This window comes from Rhipicephalus sanguineus, chromosome 1, assembly GCF_013339695.2.
Source record: "Rhipicephalus sanguineus isolate Rsan-2018 chromosome 1, BIME_Rsan_1.4, whole genome shotgun sequence".
Taxonomy (NCBI): domain Eukaryota; kingdom Metazoa; phylum Arthropoda; class Arachnida; order Ixodida; family Ixodidae; genus Rhipicephalus; species Rhipicephalus sanguineus.
The window spans coordinates 214,070,340-214,095,660 of NC_051176.1; the positions used below are offsets into that span (position 1 = coordinate 214,070,340).

The window sequence follows — 25,321 nt, forward strand, 5'->3', positions numbered from 1 at the left end:
TGCGTCACTCAGCGCTGGATGGCTAGGATTCCAAGACGAGAACGACAGCGCCAACGGCTCTTAATGCGAGAGGTGGCGGTGACCCGTTCCCGTGTACAACGGTCACAATGGACCTCTCCCTGTTTGCAAACAGTCTTACGTGACTGGTAGTGCCCCACCCACAAGTCTCGCCATCGGAGCAGGCGCTGGTTAGCAAGAAAGTTCCTTCGGCGGGATCTCTCTGCGTAACAGCGCTGCGTATGTGTGCGATCCTTCGATAGTAGTTTCTGCAAATTGCTTTTTTGAGATCTCACAGCTGTTAAAGGGAACATGCAACACTTTTTTAGCATGGTCAGAAAACGCTGCCGATCGGTAGTCGAGGCTCCTGAGAACACGCGAGCCAATTAACATTATAAGACAGCACGCGGCCTGGGATTTACAATTGATTCTTAAATTCAGCTTGAAGTCGTTCCCTGGGCGTAGCCAGAGATTTTTTTCGAGGGGGGGGGGGGGGGGGTTGAACCATACTTTATGTATGTTCGTGCGTGCGTTTGTTTGTGTGCGTGTATATATACGCAAGCAAAATTGAGAATTTTTGGGGGGCTTGAACTCTGACGCGTTAAAATTTTCCTCAGCCGGACTCACTAGGACTCAGACTCACTAAAATTTTTCTCAACCGGACTCAGACTCAAACTCACCAAAATATTACTCACTCGGACTCACTCAGATTCGGACTCACGGTTCAGTCCGAGTCTGAGTGAGCCGACTCATGAGTCCGTTAGCGTGTAATTAGCTGTTTTTGAAGATGGTGTCAATGTGCTTCATCTCCAATATCTCGTGTAATTGATGCTCTACTTGGCAGTTCTTGAACTCCTACCTTCATATACGAGTTACCAGTGGTTCCAATCCAGCAAAGACTTTTGTGTTGAGTTGACTCACACGAGATATTTTATGAAGAACTTTCCGTGTAAGAGTTTGCGTGCAGAGGTCAGGGCACCCCTCTCCCTTCGTAACTCATGTCTCTGATCAATAAATATTGCGTTGGCGTATGGACGCTAGCACGTTGAAGTATGTGTGAGTAGACGCGAGTATAAACGTGAGCCGACATAAGGCTGATAGTAATGCTGAAGTTGAGTAGGTAGGACCATAGGTCGGCAAAAAATGTGGAGCTCACTCAGACTCACTATATTTTGCGCTTACTCGGACTCAGATCCACCAAAATAAGCCACAACCGGGCTCACTCGGACTCCAACTCACAATTTTTTCTCAACAAGACTCCCTCGGACTCAAACTCACCAAAATATTACTCACCCGGACTCACTCAGAGCCAGACTCACGACTCGATATGAGTCTCAGTGAGTCTGTGTGAGTTGGCTCATGAGTGAGTTTGCCGACATATGGTGGCAACAAATGTAATTCTCAAAAGCTTCACGAAGAAAACGGGTGATCACGTTCAGTGATCACCCGTTAAACAGTCTAGTGACATTTCGTGCTATTTAGCGCATGAACTCCAGGCTTAGAAAGATGGTAGCATAGAAAGCTGCTGGTAGCATAGAAAGCATACCATTAGATAGTAGCACGCACCGGGGAACTTTAAGCGCCCGAGCTTTTAGTATTAGCTACTGGCAAACACTGCTTTCAAAAACCGACTCTCAGTCAAGCGAACATAACGGTGACAGAACAACTTTCCGCGAATCACTGGCACGCGCCCTCATATCGCCCTAGCAGACGACGCGCAAGCGCCTCGATCAAATAGCTGCGAACGACACATGCCTTTAAAAAGGGCTTGCCCAGAGCGACAAGTGCTTCAGGATTCCGGTTACATAAATTTTTATTATACTTCAAACAGCGCGAACACAGCCGAAAACCGAACCATACAACAGCTGCTAGTGCAGCCACGGCCTGCGTTTCCGTAAGCGACGGCGTGACGACGGTTCTACTCCGGTGGCGGCGCGTGGCGGCTAAAAGCCGTACTAACGCCGATGGCCGGTTCCAACTGCTCTCCTCTCCTTCGCACAGGCACATAAAGCTAGAGGAGCCGCTGGCCAGAGTGAGTGGTTACAGATGCCACGCACGCCACATATATAAGCCGCTTGCTTGCGTATCAAAGAGCTAAGGCATTGTCACTTGTTTTGAAACAAAATTATAAATAAAAAAATGTTGCAGTGGCTTAGCTCAGCTATGCCAGGATATACGTAGCGTTAGCAAAGCTTCAGCTGATTATTCTTAACTTTTCGTGTCCCCGCAGCACGTTTAGCCTTCTTCTGTTCATTCTTCCTACGCTCAACCGCTAATTGCCAGGCAACTACTTCGGGATCCGATGAGTTAAGCTTCTCCGCTCTGCTGCGCCGTTGAGCACCATTTGCGCTCTCCTTCTCCATGGCTATGCCACACTGGCAAACGCCAGTCAGAGGTGCAATCAAACGGCTCCAGCGCAGTGTCAGACGGCGACTGCACAGCGAAGGCGAATAGCTGCGCGCGCGCTGGCTCCAGTGCGTCTGCCACGGCTACGACGTCACTGTCTCTGGAATGCGCAGACCGGCGGCGGCGGAGTGCGCGGGAGGTGCCGGCTCCGGTGCGCCAGCTGCGTGACATCACTGATCCTCGCGCATGCGCAGCACGGCTCTTGAGGAAGCGCGCGAAACTGGCTCGGGTAAACCAGTGTAGCTAACGCTACAAATGCACGTGGCTTTATAGTTCACATACGACTCAACTTTCACTTGTGACACAGCAGATGTCGCCTATTTGCTAGAATGATCCATCTGTCATGTAAAATACATGGATGGGTACAACCGAAACTGCTTTTAGATACCGCCTTAATCATCATAAAGCTCATGTGCATGCTCTTCCTAAATTACCGATTTCATGGTATGTCACCGACGCACGTCATTCCTTTAGTAAGATTTGAGCTACAGTACTGGAATCAGGTTTTAAATCACACCATGAACACGAAGTTAAGGAATCATACGTAATTTATAAATTCAAAACTCTCTCTCTCTCTCTCTCTCTCTCTCTCTCTCTCTATATATATATATATATATATATATATATATATATATATATATATATATATATATATATATATATATGAACTGATGACTGCAGGCCTGGTCGAGCACCCTATCTCTACAGGGATTAGCACACGACTGATACCTTTGTACAGTGGCGTACAAATTTGTTTCGAGGGGAAGGGGGGGGGCACATGCACTGTGCCGTGTGCCACCATTAACATAACATTCCGATTTGTTGCCATCGCATTCATTGATTCGCCTTTGCGGCGAAACTGTGAATTTGTTTTGAAGGGAGTGCGCTTGCCACCACCAACCAAGTTTCGCTGTAGCGTCTGCACACTTCGAGTGAACGTCGACATAACGCTTTCTGTTAGTGCCCAAGGCATGTTATTTTGTTTATGTGTCTCTAACTCTTTTTTATCCACCGATTCAATAAAATTGACCACAGAAGCCCAGCGCTGTTTCTCCTTAAGGTACGGCTTTTCAGCGTAGGAGGAGAATATCTTCAAAAATATGAGTACGCAATATTTTAAAAGAGGCTCTTACATACAAAAAGCTTCCTGGTAATTCGGGTTTTTGCTTGGTTTGATAAACTAAACCGCTTCAACGACGGTTAATTTAACTTTATTTTAATAGAGAATACTTTAAGATGGGTATGTCTGTGAAGTTTTGTCTATTTTGAATGCACCTTGAGAGCAGCGAAATGGGTTTCGGAGTAGTTATTGCTCCATACTATGATGTCCTGACGAACACATGTCTCCTCGTTGAAATGCAATTGACTTCGTCAACGCTCCTTGCTCCACAACTACTCCTTCCTTAATACGTCCAGCTTACTGTCAGGTTGTCTTGCGTGCGCTACACACCGAGTTACTTCTTGTTATGGAATTCGATTATTTTATGTTCTAATGTCTAAATATTTGCCTGGTACATCGTATGTTACTTTAGATAATTTTATTGAGTACTCTGAGCCCATCTGTTTCAAACAAAACTAAGAATCGCGTGAGTTTTTACACTAGGCTGTCATCACCAATGGCGGCAATAGCAGCCTAGTTTGCACCTTTAGTGCAAACAAGATTGGATGTATGCTATTACAATGAATATTTTATTTCGCGTCTTTAGAGGCAGAAGCATCAATTTCTCCACAAAGGAAGAAATTTCGCGGTACCATTTCAGGCGAGATAGTATGTTCGTGTGCAAACAATACGTGAAAAAGTAATAATTGATGTGTGTTTTAGGAACCGTTAGACTTCGTGGACATTTTCGGTGAGATAAAGCGTCAAGTGATGTTACACAGGAACTATGTTATTAACTAACATATCTGTTACTGAGATACATTTCTGCAGTGATCATTCTTGGAACAATGGTTATGTGTCCTCTGTTGCAAGCTCCTCATATCACGGTTGGACAAAGCCGCAGAGGTTGACTGCAATAGCGTTTAAATTATATAGTTGAAGGTCCGGATGGCTCCTTCTATCAGACTTGAGCTCTCGCAATGGTTGCTTCAGAACGCTTTCAAAGGCCGCGAGCTGCCTGGCGTTGCAGGTAGGCGTTTCGTAAGTCCTTGCGCAGGTTCTTGCCGGTGTCAGACTTTGGTATGGTCGACACAAATTCCACGCCGCCATGGAGGTGCTTCTGCGGCGCCGTATTCGCTGCAACAAAAAGAGGTGAGGTTACGTACGCTTAAGGGCAGAACATTTGCGCAGAGCGCTTAAATGCTACAGCACTCATTCAGTATGCTCGACAAGTCTTGCCAGCTTCGGTAATTTATAAGAGATAGCGTTAATATTTAAGGCGTGAGTGCTGAGAAGTGGTGACAAGAGGGATGAAAATAAGCTTAAGTCAGGAGATTGACTGCCGCGCTTTCTTCGCACTCTTCTTGTGACGAAAAGATCTATCCGACTACAGGTTACAAGAACTAAAAGCTGTAACTGACTGAAAAAAACAACAACAACAACAACAAAAAAAATGTCAGCTAACGTTGCCATTTGAAAGGCCTTTCCCATTTTTCTTGTATGGGTCTTTTCTTAAGTGTATTCGACGCCAGGTTTCGAGAATCATGTCGACACTTATCTCTAAAATAACTGACATCTGGACGCCGATTCTGAAATACAGAGTCCTTGTTCCACGGTTCCACATGGTGACAGAATGTGGTGCCTCACGAAAGAAATGCTTGAGACCAGTCACGTCCGTATAGCCGATGAACATACTTATTAAGGAACTAAAAATGTCGTTCTTGTGTAGCGATTGGAGTGGTTCTAAATTCTGCGCTCAATGCAGCCCCACTACGGGGAAACTTGGAAGTGCGTAGCACGGGCACCCAGTGATTCCAGTTCGTAGAGCTCCCACTGGTCCGTTTACCAAACCGTCGATGACGTCAATGTTTTAGTTAAACATGTACGGTTTCCTCGGCACGAGTAGAATGTCGTTAGGGATATTCGCAAAGTCGGTTCGGACTACTTTTTCACGCCCTTTATCGACTTCCTGCTTGTTGCGGCAGTTGAAATACGTGTCGTCTGAGGCAAGTTCCGTCATGTTGTTTCCCCTTCAGATGTAGAGACGAAGGCGCCAGAGAAGCACCGGTGAGAGGAGCAATCGCTCACTCGCGAGGCGTTGGCGCTCTCTCTTGCGCGGCTAGGGTGTCAGCCGCACGTTTCTGAAGCGTCTTTAGCGATTTTAAGTTAATATTGCGATTACTTCTTGGTTATTTCTGTTAATTATATTATTTTAGACCTCGTTCGTGTATGGTTCATATGACTCATATGGTTCAACCTCGCCAAGAAAATTTTGTTTTATTCATTTGTTTCTGTATGGTGACGCCCATCTCGCGTTAAAGATGGACAGCCGGGCAATTTTTTCGTTGAGTCGGCACAGAAATGCTTGCGCCTATAAAAGAAACTACGAGGAAAAACGTGGCCGGGAAGCGAAATCTGAAGATGACGTTGTTAAAGATTGTACGATAACTCTATCTTAATAGGGAGTTTCAGATGTTGTGTCCTTGACTTATGGAGACGCACACCATTGGGCCTACAAAGGAACACAAATAGGTTTACAAAAAAAAAAATTTCAAGTAAAGTTTGGGGCTTGCTTATGTCTTTTGCGTTAACCAAAGACACTGAATCTGAGACTCCTTAATAAAGTACTGGAATGGGCAAACTGGAATTCCGAATCTATACGTTAGCCGTCAATGCATATCGACACGCTGTTTTCAATAAATGCTTTCGCTGCTTAATAGCTGACGTTTCTTGTAACGCGTTTCCTGTTTAGTCCCAAACAGCATTGCTACAATATCCGTCGCGGCTGCTTCTGGTCACAACAACCTTGTAAATATTTGTAAATGCACGCTATATCGCCGAAACACTTCATTGCAGAAGCTGAGTATATTTTGAAATATATCAGATTCAAAGCTTCTACTTCTCACTACAGCAACAGACGCAGAAACGTGTACTTTTTCGACAAACCAAGTTATCTCATATTCATCTGAGCGTTTCATTCCCACCAGCTTCTCACCAGAAACGAGTGCTTGGATCTGAGCTGCAGTGGCCTCGTTCGGCGCGTATCCAGGGGCCAGCACGACGAATGCCCTGGGCGCTTCACCATACTCGGCGTGAGGAACGCCCACCACGGCTGCCTCCTTGACCGCTTCGTGCTTCGTCAGCAGTTCCTCGATCTCTGAAGGGGCCACCTGCCGGTCCATGCACTTGAACATATCCTTGATGCGGTCCACCACGTAGAACTCGCCGGACTCATTGTAGTAGCCGATGTCGCCTGCCCGCGCATGTACCAGAAAGGGAAGAGACATTTCCCCGTATAGTGCGCCCACTACAAGGAAGGAGAACTTGAGGGACAAGAGCGCTAGAACCGAGGCGACGACGAGAGCAAATGGACACTTGTTCGTATTGGTCTCCTGGTGATGATGATATCTGGGATTTAACGTCCCAAAACCACGATATGATTATGAGAGACGACTTAGTGGAGGGCTCCGGAAATTTCGACCACCTGGGGTTCTTCAACGTGCACCTAAATCTAAGTACACGGGCCTCAAACATTTTCGCCTCCATCGAAAATGCAGCCGCCGCGGCCGGAATTTGATCCCGCGACATTCGGGTCAGCAGTCGAGCGCCATAACCACTAGACCACCGTGGCGGGGCATGTGTCTGTCTCCACTCTTCATTGTCTAGCTGTTGGAGCTAAAGTCCCTGAAACTTCGTAAAGTAGCGACATACGTGCATAAAAGCGCGCCTCCTCTCTTTTCTCCCTCCTCTGCCCTCTCCGAGGCTGACGCCGCGTCGGCATTGGCCAACTGCCCTCACGTGGGACCGCTCGGAGCGCTCGTTTGTTTACAGTCGCTCGCGACTGCCATCTTCGCTCTCGAAGCGCGCGCTCGCTGGTTCTCAGTGCATGTGTTTTATGGATACGCGCTTTCCATTCCGCGTGCGTTGTGCTCTGAGATACCTTGCACACAAGACCGACGTCACGGTTGGTTGCCATGGGCTTCTGCTGCGCTTTCGGATGCCAAAAGAAATCAAGTGAAGGCAAAAAGCTTTTCATGATACCGTCCGCGAAGAGCAACACGTTGCGAAGGAAGGCTTGGTTACACCGAATCGGAAGATAAAACTTTCGGCGGACGTTTTCCACGCGACTACGTGAAGTAAGTTGCTATCCTCTCACTATAAGAACTCGTCGAGGTTCGCGCAAATCGCTGCGTGCTGTAACGCCGTAGACACGTCTCAGTTAATTGTGCAGTACGTCGCTATTCCTCACACGTTTTATTGCTGCTTCTGCGGGGTCCGTACTAAGTGTTTTTTTTTTTTCAAGAATATGGGGCTACGTTTTCTGCTTGACGTGATGCGCCTACTGGTTTGAGTTTGCGGTATTGGTCTGTGCGCCTAGCATGGCACGCCGATTGACGATCGAAAATGTGATTGCGAAACTTCAGAGATTCGGCGCAGTTCTTTTGAAGAAACAAGGCTGCAGTGCGAAAGCTCACATTAGGAGTGGTACTCTCTGTTTGTTTTTGTTGCGTGCTCGTTTTTCTTTCTTTTTTTCCTGGAGCAAATAACTTTCTCTGGCTCTTTTAAGTCGACAGATCCGCCGGTGGACTTGCGATAGAAGGTAGGTAGGCAAAGCGTGCGTGTCCAACCGAGTCGCAGGGTGCGTTCATCGTTTAGGAACCTCACGTATACGTGTTATATTTAGCGCGAAGGTTTACGTGCCATTTAGTGTGGAGGTTTATATCCGCGAGTGGCTTTCCGCCGCCGTGGAACAGAGGTTATGGTGCTCGGCTTCTGACCCGAAGGTCGCGACCGACCGTGGCGGTCACATTTCGATGGAGGCGAATGCTTGAGGCTAGTGTGCCGTGCGATGTCAATGCTCATTAAAGAACACCAGATGGCCAAAATTTCCAGAGCCCTCCACTACGGCGTCTCTCATAATCATATCATGGTATTGCGACGTAAAACCCCAGATGATATTATTGTCCGTGAGTGGAGCTCTCGCGAAGGAAACGTTTACGGTGGCAAGCTAGATTATTCGTTCGCTTGCTCGTTCATTGAGCAGCGAGTATAGTTCGTTCGTCAAGTACGTCTGCGCGGCACACTTGCGCACTATGATTGGTGCGTCTGATCTTTTAATGAATCAACCAAAGCTGTCTAAATGTATCGACTGGAAATGATGTACGCCTTCTGGCGCATTCTTCTTTCAATGAAGCTCCGAGCTGCTCCTTGCACTGACAGTCATTTTCTAAATAAATAGTAGTCGCCACTCTTTAACTAACATAATACCGCCAACACCCATTGCCCATGTGTTTCTTGCACTCTAAGAAATGTCCGCACCCTTTGTGGAGTCTTCTTGCCCCTCACCAATAACCGTCCTCTGGCTAGTTTGCGCTTCCTTTCTTGCAAACTCAGCGCTCGCCACTTTCCTATCAAGGATGGTTTTTAATAACACGCACGCCATTCGTGACCTGAAGTACCGCGCGCCCGGTGATAATGCAAAGAAAGACACGCGAGATTGATGGTTATTGTTTCGGGACAGGAATACGCCCCATAGCACGCTCTTTTTGTGAGGTTGATTAACAGTTAACAGGAAATAGCGAGCGCAGAGCCAGATGCTGGATATTGTTTTGTGGGAAAAAGATGCCTCAAATACGCCCTTTTGTATTGCAGTGTACACTGCTACATAATACGGGCGCCTATAGCGGCGTTAACTATATTTACCCAACCGATACTTCGGAACGGCTACCTCTAGTGCGTACTGGCAGCCTCAGTGCGTCATTGGTATGCGCGGCGAACTCGTCTCGCTAGGACGACGTGTACACTATATATGTTTCAGAAGGCCTCATGTAGAGCGGGACAATAACGTTCAACATCACACATGTCCTTTACAAACGTGTCCTAACATCTCCTAAACAACATATAATTAAAAAACGAATACCAAGAGCCAGAGATGGCTAGTGCGAATGCTTAAAGCGCGCCGCCTGGCAAGCAAGCGCTCTCTTGGCGAAGCGTCGTCTGCTACGCAAGAGCAAGGTAGGTGGCGCCATGTTCGAAAAGAGAGTGCGAAGGAGAGGAGAACGAGGAGGAACGCGAGCGGAGGAGGAGAGTGTCGCTACTTTACGAAGTTTCAGGGGCTTTAGTTGGAGCTGCTCATTTTTGCAAGTTGAGTAATGTGCTAACCAGCTTAATACGCTGCTATAAGGACGCAGGAAAGGCACAAAGTACACACACACACACACACACACACACACACACACACACACACACACACACACACACACACACACACACACACACACACACACACACACACACACACACACACACGGCGCTAGCTTCCAACACGACTTACATTTATTCGATTGGGAGGGGTGGGGGGGAGCAATGACAGCAGAATCTGCAGCGTGCGAGTGAACGTGCATACATTATGAGAACAAAAGAGTCAGTTGACTCTTATTTGTCAATCCTGACTTGCCACGTATAGGACTCCCTTTAAAGAGATACGTGAACTCTCTTTGGAGATCATTGTACTCTCTTCGGAGAGTCGTGTGACCCACAAGGGAGTTAATTAAAGAAAGTCATATACGTGGCAACGAAAAGAGTAAGATATACTATTTCTTTAAAAGGCGAAGCATTTCTTAGCGAGCCTTTGGCACTTTGAGCGTTTCTATCTACGCATCTATCTATCTAGCCGCCTACGTCTCGATGCTCTCGTGATCGCCTCCTTAACTTGGTGTAGACCAAAATTGGCATGATAGGGTAAGAGGATTTGACGAATATGACTGTCGCGTCATCACATGAATAACGCGAAAATCCTGTCGTGTACGTCGTCAAACCCTTTCATCCAGACACGTGTGACACATACCCGTTTACCAAGGGCCGCGGTGTACGGGTATGCGCCACAGGTGATTGACAGTTTATATCTACCCAGGAACGGCGAGAACAGACATTGGTAATTTAAATGCGAAAGCGTTAAGAAAAACCTACATGGGCAGCGTTTACGCGACGAATGGAACGAATAAAAATTGGGATCCCAGCAGGAATCGAACCCAAGCATACTGTGTAGCAGGGGCGTAGCCAAGGGGGGGGGGTGGGGGGGGGGTGGGGGGGTTCAAACCCCCCTCCTCCCACGAAATTTTTCAATTTTGCTTGCGTATATATATACACACACATACAAACGCACGCACGAACGTACATAGAGTATGGTTGAACCCCCCCCCCCCCCGAAAAAAATTTCTGGCTACGCCCCTGCTGTGTGGCAATCAGGTATTCTACCACAAAGCCACGCCAGGTGTATAAACTGGTATGGTAAAGCAGCCTATGCAGGCGTAATGTCGGTGCAACGTCAATTGTGGTTGTGGTGCTGGCTATCTAATTTTACAAGAGAGCACTAAACACTGCATATGTACTCCTACGACACAGGTGTCATATCAGATTAACGTCTGTGGTTCCAGTGTTGGCTCCGCTTTGTAGCAGTCTAATAAACATTACATTGATGTTCCTATTATTCAGCAAGCTATATTGAAGCATTGCTCGACCCCGGAGGAATAAATTAACGAAAGTTACGTATGATATTCACATGATTACACCATAAAGTGCACTTAATTTCGATAATACTGACGTATGTACTCTAACGTGAGGGCTGATGTTACATCGCACCATAAGTTGCCCTTTAAACGCCAGTGTTGTCGACGTGCCTGGTAAGCCCACGATGTGCACACAGCTACTACACTTACAAAAACACGTCGATCCACGTCGAAACGCTTGACGCAAAGCCATAAAATACAGCAGAGAAGTACTCGCTGACTGCTTCTCATGAAACCGATTCCCACAACGCGTGGGATCTGCCGAATTTTTTTTTTTTTCGTAGAGTGTAGGAATGCGCACGGGATTATCTGCGCGGAAGCATACAAGAACAATATTTCCGCGCATTCAACATGACTTCCAGTGCGGTAGCATGGCAGTCCGCACCTTTGGCGTTTCCTGCCATTATCGAGTCGGCCGAACGAATCAATGAGAATAGATATTCAAGAGTACCAGTCGGTCATTATGCTTAAGAGAAAAAAAAAGAGTGAAAGAAAATAGTAGGGAGTATGTCGGCGAAACGTTCGATGAGACGAAAACGAAGAAAAACATGTGTGTGGTATAATGTTCAGCGTATGTGAGGAAAGCTTGGCTCCTATCAGAAGTGCTAACACTCTCCATCGACGTAGTATAAGTAAACTCAGCTAACGAAGAAAGTCACAACATTGCACAAAGATCAGTTGAGGCAGAGTTTGTGCGAAGACCTCTCAAGCAATCGCGTTCACACAACAAGTCGTTAGACAGTTGCACCACCATAGCACCCATTTTCAGTTTAGCAACAGTGGAAAAAAGCAACTAAGCAGCGTCAAAAACTGCAAAGATGCATTTGCACGTATGTATATTTACTGCGTACGTGGCGATCGGATGGATAAACATGTGCGATCGGATGGATAAACGGTGCGATGGATAAACATGTGGCCACAGATCCGTGCTGTATATATATATATATATATATATATATATATATATATATATATAGGGTTTTTTTTTTTTTACACAGTACGGATTTTTTCAATAAAAGCTTTATGACAGTCAGGCTCCTTTCGCTTTTTCAGACGAACTCCACTTCACAATTTATGGCATACTCATTTTTATAAATGACAGAAGTTGCACGTAATTTTCCCGTAAATCACATAAGTTGCAAGATATCAGCCTGAGAATCGTATTTCAAGGCCGATACCGAAACTGACCTCGCCCGGTGCGCAGGAAACGCGGCTGCTACTTTACATCAGATCGGAACTACCGGTGACGAGGAAGTGACAAAATTTGAATTAAGGTGCGTCGAAGTAGAGTCTCATCAGGAAAAACGGCAAGACATAAACAAGCACGCACCGCTTATTCTCTTCGTGCGATGTGTAGTGCTTATCTTTTTTTTTTTCTTAAGCTATAAACAGGCGCAAAAAACTCTTTCGCCTGTCTGCAAGAAGTAGCACCACAGTGGCTGCCCCCGAGTTTTTTACTGTACCGAGAAAAAAAGGTGGATATTACGGTTTTCATGCGCACAGCGCGAAAGAAGCAAATAAGCAACAAGCATCACAAGCAAATCTACGCCGATCCGCCGGTACAAGTGAGATGACTGGCCGCTTTTCACCCCAAGACACTGCTGCGACGCGGTTTTATTCAAATTTCGTGACTTCCTTGTCATGGGAAGTGCTGGTCTGACGTATTAGAGAGGCCGCGTTTCCTGCGCGCCGGGTGCAGTCAGTTTCGGTATCGACGGCGAATATCTCGAATTACGTGCAAATTTTCTCATTTCTAAAAAATGTATATGTCATAAATTTTGAGGGCCCACAGCTTTTCCCTTTCACCAAGGGCCCTCAGGTCAATAATTAAAAAGGTAATTAACGAGTTTTTGCTAATTTGTCATGTTGATGTCATTTTATCTGCGGCAAAGTATTTCCGGCTAGACGTAGCGTTTATGTGCGCAGACGACAGGAGCCCGACTATAATAGCCTTAGTAGCCTTTGTATAAAAATATATTGGCTAAAAAAAAAAACGTTATACAGGGTTGCAAGGAAAAAATGGTTGCAGGGTGTTTCAGAAATATGGACTGTTATACAGAGTCTTTATTATACAGCGTGTTGTTGTTATACAGCGTGTTTTTTTTTATACAGGGTGTTTTTGTTATACAGGGCAGGGTGTTTTAAGAAATATGCCTAAAAATCCTCAAATGTAAGGGAAGCTTCCGTGCTGCCTTCATAATTACTTTTTCTGTAGCGGCAGACATCTTAATATGGCATAAAGATATTGATTATGGTAGTAATTAAAAAGTGAAATAATTTTAATTAGTGGAGACAGGCGGTCAGGTCAAGTGGAATAACTGAGTCCTTCCTGCGATGAGCTCATCGCCGCTTTGAGATTTCGAAAAAGCGGCCTTCTTATGGAATGTAGTTCTACATTCCATAACGTATGTACGTGCGCCATGCGTGCTATAATCGCAAGTGCAGCCCGCACGGTCACGAAGCGAAGTCCATCGACAGCTTAATAATGACAGTTGCACTCTTCCGCGTTTCGGCGGCGACATGGGTCAGATTACATAACTCGGCAATAATTACCAGCGGATGCGGAAGGAATAAAAGAACAGAGGAAACACTAGCCTACGCTGGGGGAATGGGAAGATGAGAGAGAGAGGAGGCAAGGAAAGAAAGAAGGAAAAGAGATTCCCCGGCAACCCACAACATCCTCACCATCAGCAATAAATACGCTGACGCGTATGTGTGTCGGTTACACTATACGACAGTCAAAGGTGTTTACACACGCCCGTAGTCCTCAAAAAGTGCAAAAGTGCTTTAACTGCCTTGTGGGCCGACGAGCGATGGTGACAGTGACAAAGATCGACCGATCGTCCAATCATCGCAACGCGTCAGAAAGTGCTCGTGTTTCAGAGGCAGATCGAGGGCAGTGGCATATAGCAAATGGTCGTCTTCGGAGCCGCAGACCTCACGTGCCGCACAGTCGGTTACTTGCAGTTAATGTTGCGAATGAATTCGTGAAGGTAACCCCCAAACAAAGCCGGAAGTGAAGCGAAGCTTCACGACAAGCATAAGAAGCACGAGACTCCACCAAATACACCCTACGCGGGAACTCCGGCCTCCATCCGGACTTCGTCGATGGTTTTTGCAAGACTCAAAGCAGCAATGGGTTATTTGCAGGGTGGGCTCCAATACTCCCATTTAACCCGACCGCCTGTCTCCACTAATTAAAAAATAACCTATTTAATTTCTTCAAATACTGCCATAACGGATATCTCTAGCCATCTTAACATCTCTGCCGCTGCAGAAAATTAATTATGAAGACAACGAGCGAATGCCCCATTTCCCTAATTTTTTAGGATTTTCGGACACGTGTCTTGAAACGCCCTGCGTATATATTACAGGCTTAAGAAAGTGTAGAAAATGGTGAAATCTGCTGACCGCCACTTACCCGTCCGTAAAAAGCCCTCGTCGTCATAAAGGTTGGCCGTGGCCTCGCTGTTGTTCATGTAGCCATTGATACAGGCAGGACTTTTTATGCATATTTCCCCCGTCTGCCTGGGACCCAGTTTCTCGCCCGTGTTAACGTCAACGACCTGCGCGAAGGATCAACAAAGTGCTACAGCCTGACACTTCTGAGAAATTAAAAGCAAAATACAAAACAAATAACAAACACGTAAGTAAAAAGTAATGCTAATCGTATTACTTCTGCTGTCTAATTTGGTCACTGAAGACGTGTTCGACATCTCAGGACGCTTTTTTTTCGACCAGAACGTGCTGAAAGCGCTTTTCTTAAAAAGAAAATAATACTGAAAACCATCAGGTAGCGAAGCCAAGGAAGGTATAGGGGGCGTTAATTGAACTGTTTTAACTGTATTGTAGTGATTATGATATAGATGCGAAGAAAATAAAGTAGACGAGAAGACAGCTTGCCGCCGGCAGGGACCGAACCTGCAACCTTCGGATAACGCGCCCGATGCTCCACCAATTGAGCTACGGCGGCGGTCGTCCCCTCGCCCACTTCATCGGGTATTTATGTGCATGCAAGCCTGGGAGTGTTAAAGGCCAACTCCGGCGATTTTTTCACCATGTTAGGGTAATGGTGCTTTTATGTTCCTGAGACACTCTAGTCACGCGCCCGATAGCAGAAACGTTCAGCAAATTCGAAAATAATTTTTAATAAGCAAAAAGGCGCAATACCGAAACCGAAACCCAACCGAGTGTACTGTCTCTGTATGACGTAGTAGTTGTTACGAACCGGAAGTCGTGCAAGGTATGCCGGTCACGCCGGCGCGGAGTATGAAAACTGTGACAGCTGGGACGAGCAGGCGCACAGTGGAGAGGTGAGGACGCCGCGCATCAGCTGTAATGTCTGCGACTGACAGTGCCGCGTCTGATACTGACAGTTAGCGGTGCCCTCGGCTGCGTCACTTCCGTCGCCTTAACAATATTGACGTCACAGACGCAGTGTTGCCAATAATTGTGGGAAACCGGGAAGGCGTTTGCAGGCAATCTTTAAAATTCATTTGCAAACAATCTGCGCGTGTCTCAAGCCTGTAATTTGGCATAAATGACGGAAACTTTCAAAGGAACGTACCCAGCGAATTTCATTGAGATCCATCGACCTCGAAAAATCGCCGGAGTTGGCCTTTAAGCCTGTTTCACATGCAGCGATTTTGCTCCAAGAGCGGAGCGGCTGCCGTCGCGGAAGCCCAAAAACAGGTTTTTTCGAGCGACCAGTGGACGCGCGATCGAGATCGCCAGAGTTGGAAAAATTCGCGAGCGGCAGAGCGGCTGCCCAAGGTCAACCAATGGGGGAGCAGTGACGCGGGGAGCACGTGACCGTAGGGATGGAGACGAGAGCAGCCGCGCGCGCCGGGAGGAACTCGCTCCGACTCGGTTTCCTAGCAGACGACATTCGCTGCAACGAGCTGGCAGTGTAGAAAACGCCGTTCTTTCCCTTTTGTTGTTCTTTACTGCGCTTCCATCAAAGCAGACAAATCGTTTGCACGTGTCATTTTGTTCTTTTGTATTTTTATCGAATCGTGACACCAACATAGGTCCGGACAGGGGGAACCTACGACACTCCGCACTTGTTCGCAGTAGACGTTTCAGTTTTTTTTTTACTACTCTGGTGCAGCACGTTCGAACAGTTTACTGTTTTCTTTTCCCTTTTTTTTTTTAGTGGTCACGTACCCCGAAGACGACAAATGCCGCCGCCTCTTTACTGCAGAATGCCCATAGGCAAAAAAAAAAAAAAAGAGACGAGCTCCTTCACAAACCCACAATGTCGTCGACTGGGCCGCTTGCATCCGGTTGCCGGCCCATACGGCGCACCAGCGCCTTGCGGCATTCGAGAGCAAAAGCCACCGAAAGCCCTGTGAAAGCTTAAAACCCCCAAAACAAATTCTTTCTTTCGCTTTTCCATGGCCAAGTGTATGGGCGTGCAACATGACTTGCGTGGTAAAAAAAGAAAGCTGGAACAGAAATAAACGTGACTACTGAAGTTGTTTAATTGCACTCTGATACACTGCACATTTTCATAATTCAAGGTTTAGGCGCGTGAAATTCGATCACCGAAGTAGAAGGCTCGTGAAACTTGCAACCCAAGCGCACAAAACAAGCGAGCCCGGAGAAAGGAAACCCGCGGATAACGGGCGCTTCCCACAACCATCACTGCGCATCGCAGAGGCGCGCGCCGCGCAAGAGCGGTGCATGTGAAACGAAGCCGCGTCCGAGCGTCCTGCTGCCGCTCGATCGCTGCGGGCCCCGCCGCTCGGTCGCTCGCATGTGAAACAGGCTTTAGTCAGCGCCGCTCGTAGCCACGACGGCGTGTGTGGAACACATTTTTTTTCTTTTTTTTTTGCCAGTTGGCGTCACGTAGCACGTAATCTTTTAACGAGCGGACAGCTGACCAATAAGCCCTCGCATGCTACACGAAGGCATCAAGTCTGCCGGAACGAGACCATCGCTATGAATGAACGAAAGCAGGGAATTTCTCTTCTTTCGTTTCTCTTAAATAGGCATTCGCAACGTAAAGAAGAAAAGATAAAGGATAAAGAGTTCCTGATAACGATCAAGTCGCTGTCGACGCTATACAGCAGTCCTTATTATAATAGGCGATAAGCCCGTTTAAGTTGTTACCCGCTAATGTAATGAGTAACGTCAAGGCCACATCTTCAATGTGCGGAGCACAACAATAATGCTTGCATGGTCGCTCTGATTAATCTTTCTTACCTTTCTCGATGAAACCTGGTTTGTCGTTCTTCACTAAGCTTTTTCTTGTTATTATTATTTTGTTATTTATCGTATTGTTCCGCACTTCTTCCGAGCATACGGGTACTTTGATCTTATACGACAGCACTACACAGTCGTGCACCACTCCCCCAATTTGTGTGACATGCCCGGCATGAACGAGACCACTCACCTTCACCTTCGTCATGAGCGTCGGCCTGCCAACAGTATCGTAATCCTTGTGATTGTGGTGCGATATCATTCCAGATCCAAAGCTCTCGGACATGCTGTACACTGAAGACGAGGAGATGAGGCAGTTAAAAATCACGACACTTTTTTTGTGTGTGGACTCGGCGAAGTGATGCATCTGTAGCGTATCTATATGCCAATCGTTTGCACACATGCCTTCATGTGAGCGAAAGATAAAGTAACATTTTGATGAATGGGGAAGATCAACAGGATGTTCGCATTTCACATTTTGGTTTGCACTAAGAAAGAGTCGAATACAGTTATTCACTTCAATTGAAAAACTTGAGTTGCTTAGAAACGTACCGAAAATGAATGATTACCCCTCCGTTACAGTTACATGAAAATTAAGCCGCTAATGTTGATTATAATTAAAGGGGCCCTGCAACACCTTTCTTAGTTATACTGGAACAGTCTCATTATTGACGTATGACTCTTCACGAGTCATATGCCGCAAAAATTTTTCGAATCCGTCAAGTCTAAGTGGTGTTACCAAATTATAGAGATCACGTTCCGCAGCTTTCTCCCTCAACTCAACGCCGCGGGCGCGCGGAAAGCTAGGCAGCGAGTCGACGGAGGGAGCGCAGAGAAGCGAGGCTCCGCCCAAGAGCGCCGGCGGAGTTTTTTTCTTCATTTTTTTCTCTCTGACGTCTGGGCGCAACCACGTGGTCTGTGCCGCCACTTCCGGTCGGCTTGCGTCGTTCTCGTCGAGCGGAGTCGATCGCTCTGTGTATCGCGCGTGCTTGAAAACTGCGCGTCGGTTTGGTAATGTTGGGTGTGCACCTCGAACGCCGTAGTGTTTTCATCTCTCTGCCAACCACGGAAGCAAACCTGCGCGCTCGTTTGGAACGAATGACAGCTGCGATCGGTTTCGGTCCATACTCCGATACACCGCCTCGTAAGACGGCACTGGCAGACGACCCCGAAGCGCCGCCATTACCGGACGCCAGCATTGTTATCGGAGACACGCTGCGCCCGTGCCTCGGTCGGTCGTGAGAACGTGCCGACGATGCAGTTCTCAGCTGACGAGGCAACACTCGAACGGCTGCCACTCTCAACGGCAACCGGCGATGGTCAAAAGCACAGAAATATTCACGTTTTCGGCACTGCGCATGGCGAAGAAAACGGAACCACGCAACTACGAGCAGACGAGCTGTCGGTGAGACCGGAAGTGCTAATATTAATGTTTGTTCGGTGTTTTTAACGCGATAATATAATATAAACATACATATTATCTACTTATTGAACTCAAAATTAACAACGAAAGTAATAATGAGGGTGTTATCGTGATTATAACATCAGCCAATGGTGGAACTGCCGACAATCGCGTCATATTTTGCGGACTAATACATCATTTGTCGAGAGAAGAGGGAGCGATTTTCAGCTGACTGAGAATTTATTGTAAATTCCAGGCCGTGCGCATCGCTATAATATTTGGCTCGCGTGTTCTCGGGAGCCTCGACTACCGATCGGCAGCGCTTTTTGAGCATGCTCGAAAAGTGTTGCAGGGCCCCTTTAAAGACTCTTTTCATGTTTTCGTGCCTTAACGCGAGCCACCACTTTTATGACGTTGTGTACCAGCGCGCTAAGACATTTCGTGCTTTTGCACAATGCTTACGGAGCGCCATCGAGTCGTCGCCGTTATGCTATTAGCATTGACAGAGATAACTGACACCAGTCAACATATGCTGTAATGTTTATTATAGGGATTTCTCCGCTTGTGTAATATACACGTTGCGGACAGAACCGGTTTCGTGCGCAGGGTCGTCGCCAGCAGCCTCGATTCCGTGCAGCATCTTGTAAACAGTGGCCGAGCGCTTCCACCGAAACGCATGAGTACGCTAATGCCTCGGCCACTAGCGGGTGCCGCTATTTACTTACGAAGCTACCTTAGCGCATACTCGGGGATAGGCTTCTATCGGATTAATTGTGCTTGCCTATACGGCGAATTAGTGCTCACCGGAGTTTCTTTATACGCAGTAAACAGCAAATCACGTTCTAAGAAGCGTTGTCCCACAAGGTTGCTTTTTTCCCTGTGGGTTCAGTAACAGCTGAGATAGCGAGTAATGAATTGCTTAGAGAAGGCAAACAGTACTCTCAGCAGCTGAGGCTTTCTCTCACTGCCTCGACCAAACACCGCGAGCGGCATACCTCCTTCATCTACCACCATCTGATAAGCCACGTCACGTTAACGTCACGCATCCTTTTTTCATTCGAACCCTCTTCTTCGCCTCTTGCGGCGCATATGTGGTTGCGGTTTTGGTGGGCTCTGCGTTTCACTGCCGAATTCCCGTGTTCGCGTTGCGGGTGGCACTTTGTGCAGAGCAACATGTCTTGGTTTCTGGGGTCTCAGTAGGTTCGACCTGCGACGCGCTGTGTGCGATACTTCGGCTTTATTGGTGAGGACACTGGCTGATCCGATTATGCGGGTGCGCAGACTTCATTCTTTTGATTTCTTTATCCATTCTTCCTGCGTTCAAAGTGTTCATTCCGCAAATGGTATCGTCGCCATGTGATCAAGGCGTCGGAACTTTTTGCTTACATCGTCCGAACCTCGTCAAGGGTTCTTGAAACAAAGTGGTTATGTACAGGCGTTCTACACGGTGCGTATCTCCGTCAAATATGCTCAAGCCTTTTGCACAACAGTTACGGTATAGGGTTCCCAAAGAGAGCCAGGCCTTCACGAGGGGCTGCCATGTTGCAATTTGATGTTGTGCGGTAAAGCCACTTCTCGTTCGAGCAGGGTCTATGTAGAAGCAGTGGCATGACGTGTGATGACATGGCATGAACGACATGCGTACTTGACGTGACAGATGACATAGCAGACAATGCACTAGATATACATTCCTCACATGAATGACATCACGCGTGATATGACATGCATGATATTCATGCATGACACTGCAAGAGTGACATGCATGCATGATATGGGTTGGAATGTTATTTGACATGCTGCACTAACACACATGACATGGCATGCAGTTTTACACGGAGGTCTTACATGCATGGGTACCTGACCTGCAACACATACACGGGGCATATTCATTACGGTAAATTGGAGCTCTGTTTGACTGTCCTATACCTTGTCCGAAGTGATCCAGGTTGAACCTGTCAAGGGTCTCTTTGATGGTCACTGACGGCGTAGCACTTCCACCGACGTAGACTTTCTTGATGCTGCTCACATCGTATCGCTCAATCAGTGGACTTCTGGCGATCTTCTGGAGAATTGTTGGAAACTGGAACATGACAGTGCCCTGGAAAGTGGTACAGAGTGTTGGCGTTTAGTAAAAAAAAATAAAACTGATTTTAGGGGGGTGACTATGAGGACGGTGTGCACAATAAACAAATCTTAAATCTCTTTACTACAGCGTACATATCGCTTTTTAACTCTGTTCGTCAGACTGCAGTGAAAATCTTGGCCCAAAGATATGTGAAAGGTCAGTGAAAATCGACGACTGGATGTTTCACGAACTGCACGCCTAATTAGACTGAGCATATCTCTGCAGAAGGATGATGATGATGATGATGATGAAATAAACTTAATTTGCCGAAACAGGGGAGACAACGAATTTTCACACATCACTATTCCTTGTAGGAGCTCAGCGTTAAATCTAATTTATTAATAAATGTGTCATCCGACAGCGCTCCTAGCAAGTACTTCATTATGAACCGACGATCGAGCAGACCGTCGTGCGCTGGCGCGGTCAGTGGAGTCTTCCTATTTTCTTATCGGTCGTGCCGACTGATTGATCTCGGCCCTAAAGGAGACGTCTGAACGAATGAGCACGAACGGTAAAGAGTACAAAATTACTGCGCGGCTCCTACAGCTGTATTATGTGAATGAATATGTTTGCAAAACGCGTTGTATTTCATTACCTTGTATTTTTCTATCGCCGGTAAGATATCGCATGGCTCGGTGCTTTTGACGAACACCAGGCAGGCTCCACTTGCAAACACAGCGTGATTGAAAAGCAGCCCCGACACGTGCGTAAACGGCGCTGTTCCCATTAACACATCGTGGCTGGCAATCGTATGAGAGTTGTCGATACTGCACCAGAAAGAAAAAGCGTAACTCGTGTATTCATGGACTCTACTATTACGGCTTACGTTGGTGGATACCGCGAAAGCGCGCCTACGCTTGTATCTATAAATATTTTCCCAATGGACAAATTTTCAGATACACCTGTTGTAGTGGCTTAGCAGCAATGGCATTGGGTTGCTAAGCACGAGGCAGCGGATTCGACCTCCCGCCACGGCGGTCGCACTTCTTCAATGGCAGAAACGTGTAGAAACGCCTGTGTACTTATATTTAGGTCAGTTTAAACGCAAGTGGTCCAAATTAATCCGAAGTTTACCATACGCAATTCCTCACATTCCTAGCGCGATTCCTGCTCGTAAAGTACCAAATATAATTAATTCATTTAAGTTTCAGAACTACAAAAACAAAGGGATATTACCTCTCCTCTTTATACTTTCTAAATTAGGCCCTTATATAAGGTCTCCAACCACTTCTCAGCCGTGATAATGTTCAGGTAAACACATAAAGGCCCGACCACACGTATGCGTTGCAGCGCGTCAACGCGTGACTTTTTGACGCGGCGTCGCGCCCTCTCTCTATGAGGAGAGAGGGCGCGCGGCTACGCGAAGCTGCGCGCCCTCCCTCTCCACAGGGAGAGGGCGCGACGCCGCATCAAAAAGTCACGCGTTGACGCGCTGCAACGCGTGCGTGTGTTTGGGCCTGGAGAGGGCGCGACGCCGCGTCAAAAAGTCACGCGTTGACGCGCTGCAACGCGTGCGTGTGTTCGGGCCTTAAGCCGCCTCGCTACTGTTAACACCTAGCTATATCATGTCTTTTGCGCTGTTATTACGACGTTGAGAAAAACCTGGCAGCCCAAAGCATCATCATGAGCTTTTCCGAGGTTGAGTGTGTGTTCCCCCTCTCCTTCTCTCTTTCTTATCTCTTCTTTTAATCTCCCTTTCCCCTGTGCAGGGTAGCATACCGGTTATGCTAAACTGGCTGACATCCCTGCCCTTCTTCTCTCTCTTGTTTTCCTTCCTTTCTTTGCCACTACACACTCCTGCCATGTGACGCAGCACCCATTCGCAGGTCGCTGTCGTCGCTGTATTGACAGGTGAGCGCCACCGCTGACCCGAAACTAAGCGCTTCCTACTTCATTAGAATGCGAGTTTAGCAAAGGCAAAACAATTTATTGCACGAACGGTGGACTCTTCCGTGTAAGTTGAGAAAAAAGAGTGAGCAAGGTGGCCGTAAGGTATGGTAGTGAGGCCGCGAAGAGAGTATGGCAGGAGGGAAAGGACGACGTTATTCCAACCTGGAGGCAAATAATTGGGCGATAGCGTTTCTGTGGGACAACATGGCGGCCTTCGGAAGCCCCGTGGTGCCGCTCGAGAAGAGGACAGCCAGCAGGCTCTCCGGTTTCACACTGGGGAGGGAAGCCGCCCGGGGACTTTGTCGTAGCGTCGCAAAGGGCATCATCCCTTCGCGCTGGCCAAATATCACGAATGTCTGCAAGGCAACCCGGCGAAATTCGATGCAAGAGCTTGAACCGCAACATATATAAGATCATTTTGTGATTATAGACTCAGTGATACCGACATTTCTATATGATGCGTCCTGTGATAAAGACAGCACACGCGCGTAAGCAGTTGTTTTTCACGCTACTTGATCCACCTTAGTTCCAGCCCTTTCTCGAGCAGAGAACGTATTCCACCGCATATGTCGGAGGGAGCGTTACATTGAAAATGAAGAGTCATGTATATCCGCGTAATGGTACGCAGTCTTCGCTCTCGAATTATATGTCGTAACGATGAAATGTCCTTATTTACAAGATGAAATATGCTAAGCGCGGTGCAAGAGACTGGATGGTTAGCCAAGCAGCGGTTAACTCCCAGCGCTGTCGTCTTCGTTCGGGTTCTCCATGCAGCGTGACTATGTTTTCGTATGCCTCTAACATACGCAGGTTTCAACGTAACCGTTTTTATATGCCCGTAGTTATTAATGTCCATTTCAATGCATCATAAATTGCAGAGGAATAAGAGCGAAATACTATATACGAAGTATCGAACAAATAAAGAAGCCCGTCTGCTAGTTGTATTAACACGTTATTCATCGATAAAGTGTAATATTTTGTAGATGCAGTGGTTATTGGATTACCTTGACACTGGGTATTGTGTTGCAGGCTTCCTCTGCCTTGGCTGCGTTCTGTTCATCGCAAAATACAATGCAAGGCTTCGTTTCTTTGAAATCGTAGTTTACTTCAGCTGCAAAACAAAGGTAAAGACAACATGAACACTAAAGAAAGAAAGAAAGAACGAAAGAAAGAAAGAAAGAAAGAAATAAAGAAAGAAAGAAAGAAAGAAAGAGAGAAAGAAAGAAAGAAAGAAAGAAAGAAAGAAAGAAAGAAAGAAAGAAAGAAAGACTATTCATCGTTCAGACCATCGGTCGCATACACCAACTATGCAATAATATGCCTCACGCATTAATCTTTTTCATCAGTGGAATTAAGGCACCAGTTAGCGCGGCGGAGTGACGACGATTCGCAAAGTGATAAAAAAATCCACTCATGGCTTAGACAAGTAGTTGAAGACTCGAATTTAGAAGGCTTGTCGTCCGTAAGTATTCTATGCCACTGGCTGGATGCGTTTGGTCACATTCCCAATATCCGAGCTAGCTGGTAACTGCTCTTACAAAAGCGTTAATAGCGCAGATACTTTTGCTGTCAATCAGTCAGTCAGTCACTTTATTCGTACTTCAAGATTTTTAGAATCCCATTTTTTAAAGTGCGGAGCACTTTAGGGGCACGGGCTCTCTTATGCTGTCATCTCATGTCATCGCTTGGTGTCACTCACACAAAACCATGTATAGTCCAGCCATGTATAGCATGGCCATTTATAATATAGTATAGCAAGGAGGCCGGAAATGAAAGTGAGGGTGAAGTGGGGTGATGTGAACGTAAGGAGAGAAAGGAGGAAGGGAGAGGGTAAAGCATAGCATAGCCATGTATAGCGCCACGCACGCAAAACCATGTTTAGCATAGCCATGTGTAGTAGCGTATAGCAAGGGAGCGGGAAAAGGAAGTGAGGGTGAGGAGAGAAAGAAGGAAGGGGAGGGTAAATATTAGCATAGAAGTGGGTAGTATAGCATGGGGCGGGAAAGGGAAGTGAGGGTGAGGAGGAGAGATGTGAGGACGAGGAGGGAGGAAATGAGGAGGGGATAAGGTAAAGCATAGCATATCTATAGTATAGTATAGCCATGTGTATTATAGTGTAGCAAGGGGTGGCGAAGGAAAGTGAGGGTGAGGAGGAGGGAAAGGACGAAGGGAAGGTAAAGCATAGCATAGCCGTGTGTAGTACAGTATAGCATGGCGTGGGAAGGGAAGTGAGGGTGAGAAGAGAAAGGAGGAGAGGGAGGGTAGATTATAGCGTAGCCGTGTAGGCGCTGCGCCGTGCTCCCGACCGGGCTGCAGAAATTAGGCACCTTTTCCTCTTCAAACCACTATCACCACTACTATAGCAATGGGGTGGAAAAGGGAAGTGAGGAGGAAGGAAATGAGGAGGGGGAGGTAAAACATAGCATAGCCACGTGTAGAACAGTACAGCAAGGGGGTAAGAAAGGGAGGTGAGGGGGAGGAAAGATGCGAGGGTGAGGAGGATGGAAAGGACGAGGGGGAGTGTAAAACATAGCATAGCCGTGTATAGTATAGTAAAGGGGTGGAAAAGGGAAGCGATGGTGAAGAGAGATGTGAGGGTGATGAGGAGGGAAATGAGGAGGGGAGAGGGC

The 25,321-nt window shown here is 47.0% G+C and overlaps 1 protein-coding gene across 1 annotated transcript in view; it reads right to left on the minus strand.

The window, feature by feature from the left end:
- Positions 1-3,926: 3,926 nt before the first annotated feature.
- Positions 3,927-25,321, minus strand: part of LOC119407228 (uncharacterized) — a 42,300-nt gene continuing 20,905 nt past the window's right edge. The window contains exons 3-10 of the mRNA XM_037674112.2: positions 23,696-23,802; positions 22,854-23,047; positions 21,397-21,568; positions 20,603-20,774; positions 17,468-17,568; positions 14,492-14,636; positions 6,498-6,755; positions 3,927-4,639 (exon numbers count right to left, since the gene is read on the minus strand). Of these exons, the coding sequence (XP_037530040.1) occupies positions 4,503-4,639; positions 6,498-6,755; positions 14,492-14,636; positions 17,468-17,568; positions 20,603-20,774; positions 21,397-21,568; positions 22,854-23,047; positions 23,696-23,802 (1,286 nt within the window). The 3' untranslated portion in view covers positions 3,927-4,502. The remainder of the gene's footprint in view (positions 4,640-6,497; positions 6,756-14,491; positions 14,637-17,467; positions 17,569-20,602; positions 20,775-21,396; positions 21,569-22,853; positions 23,048-23,695; positions 23,803-25,321) is intronic.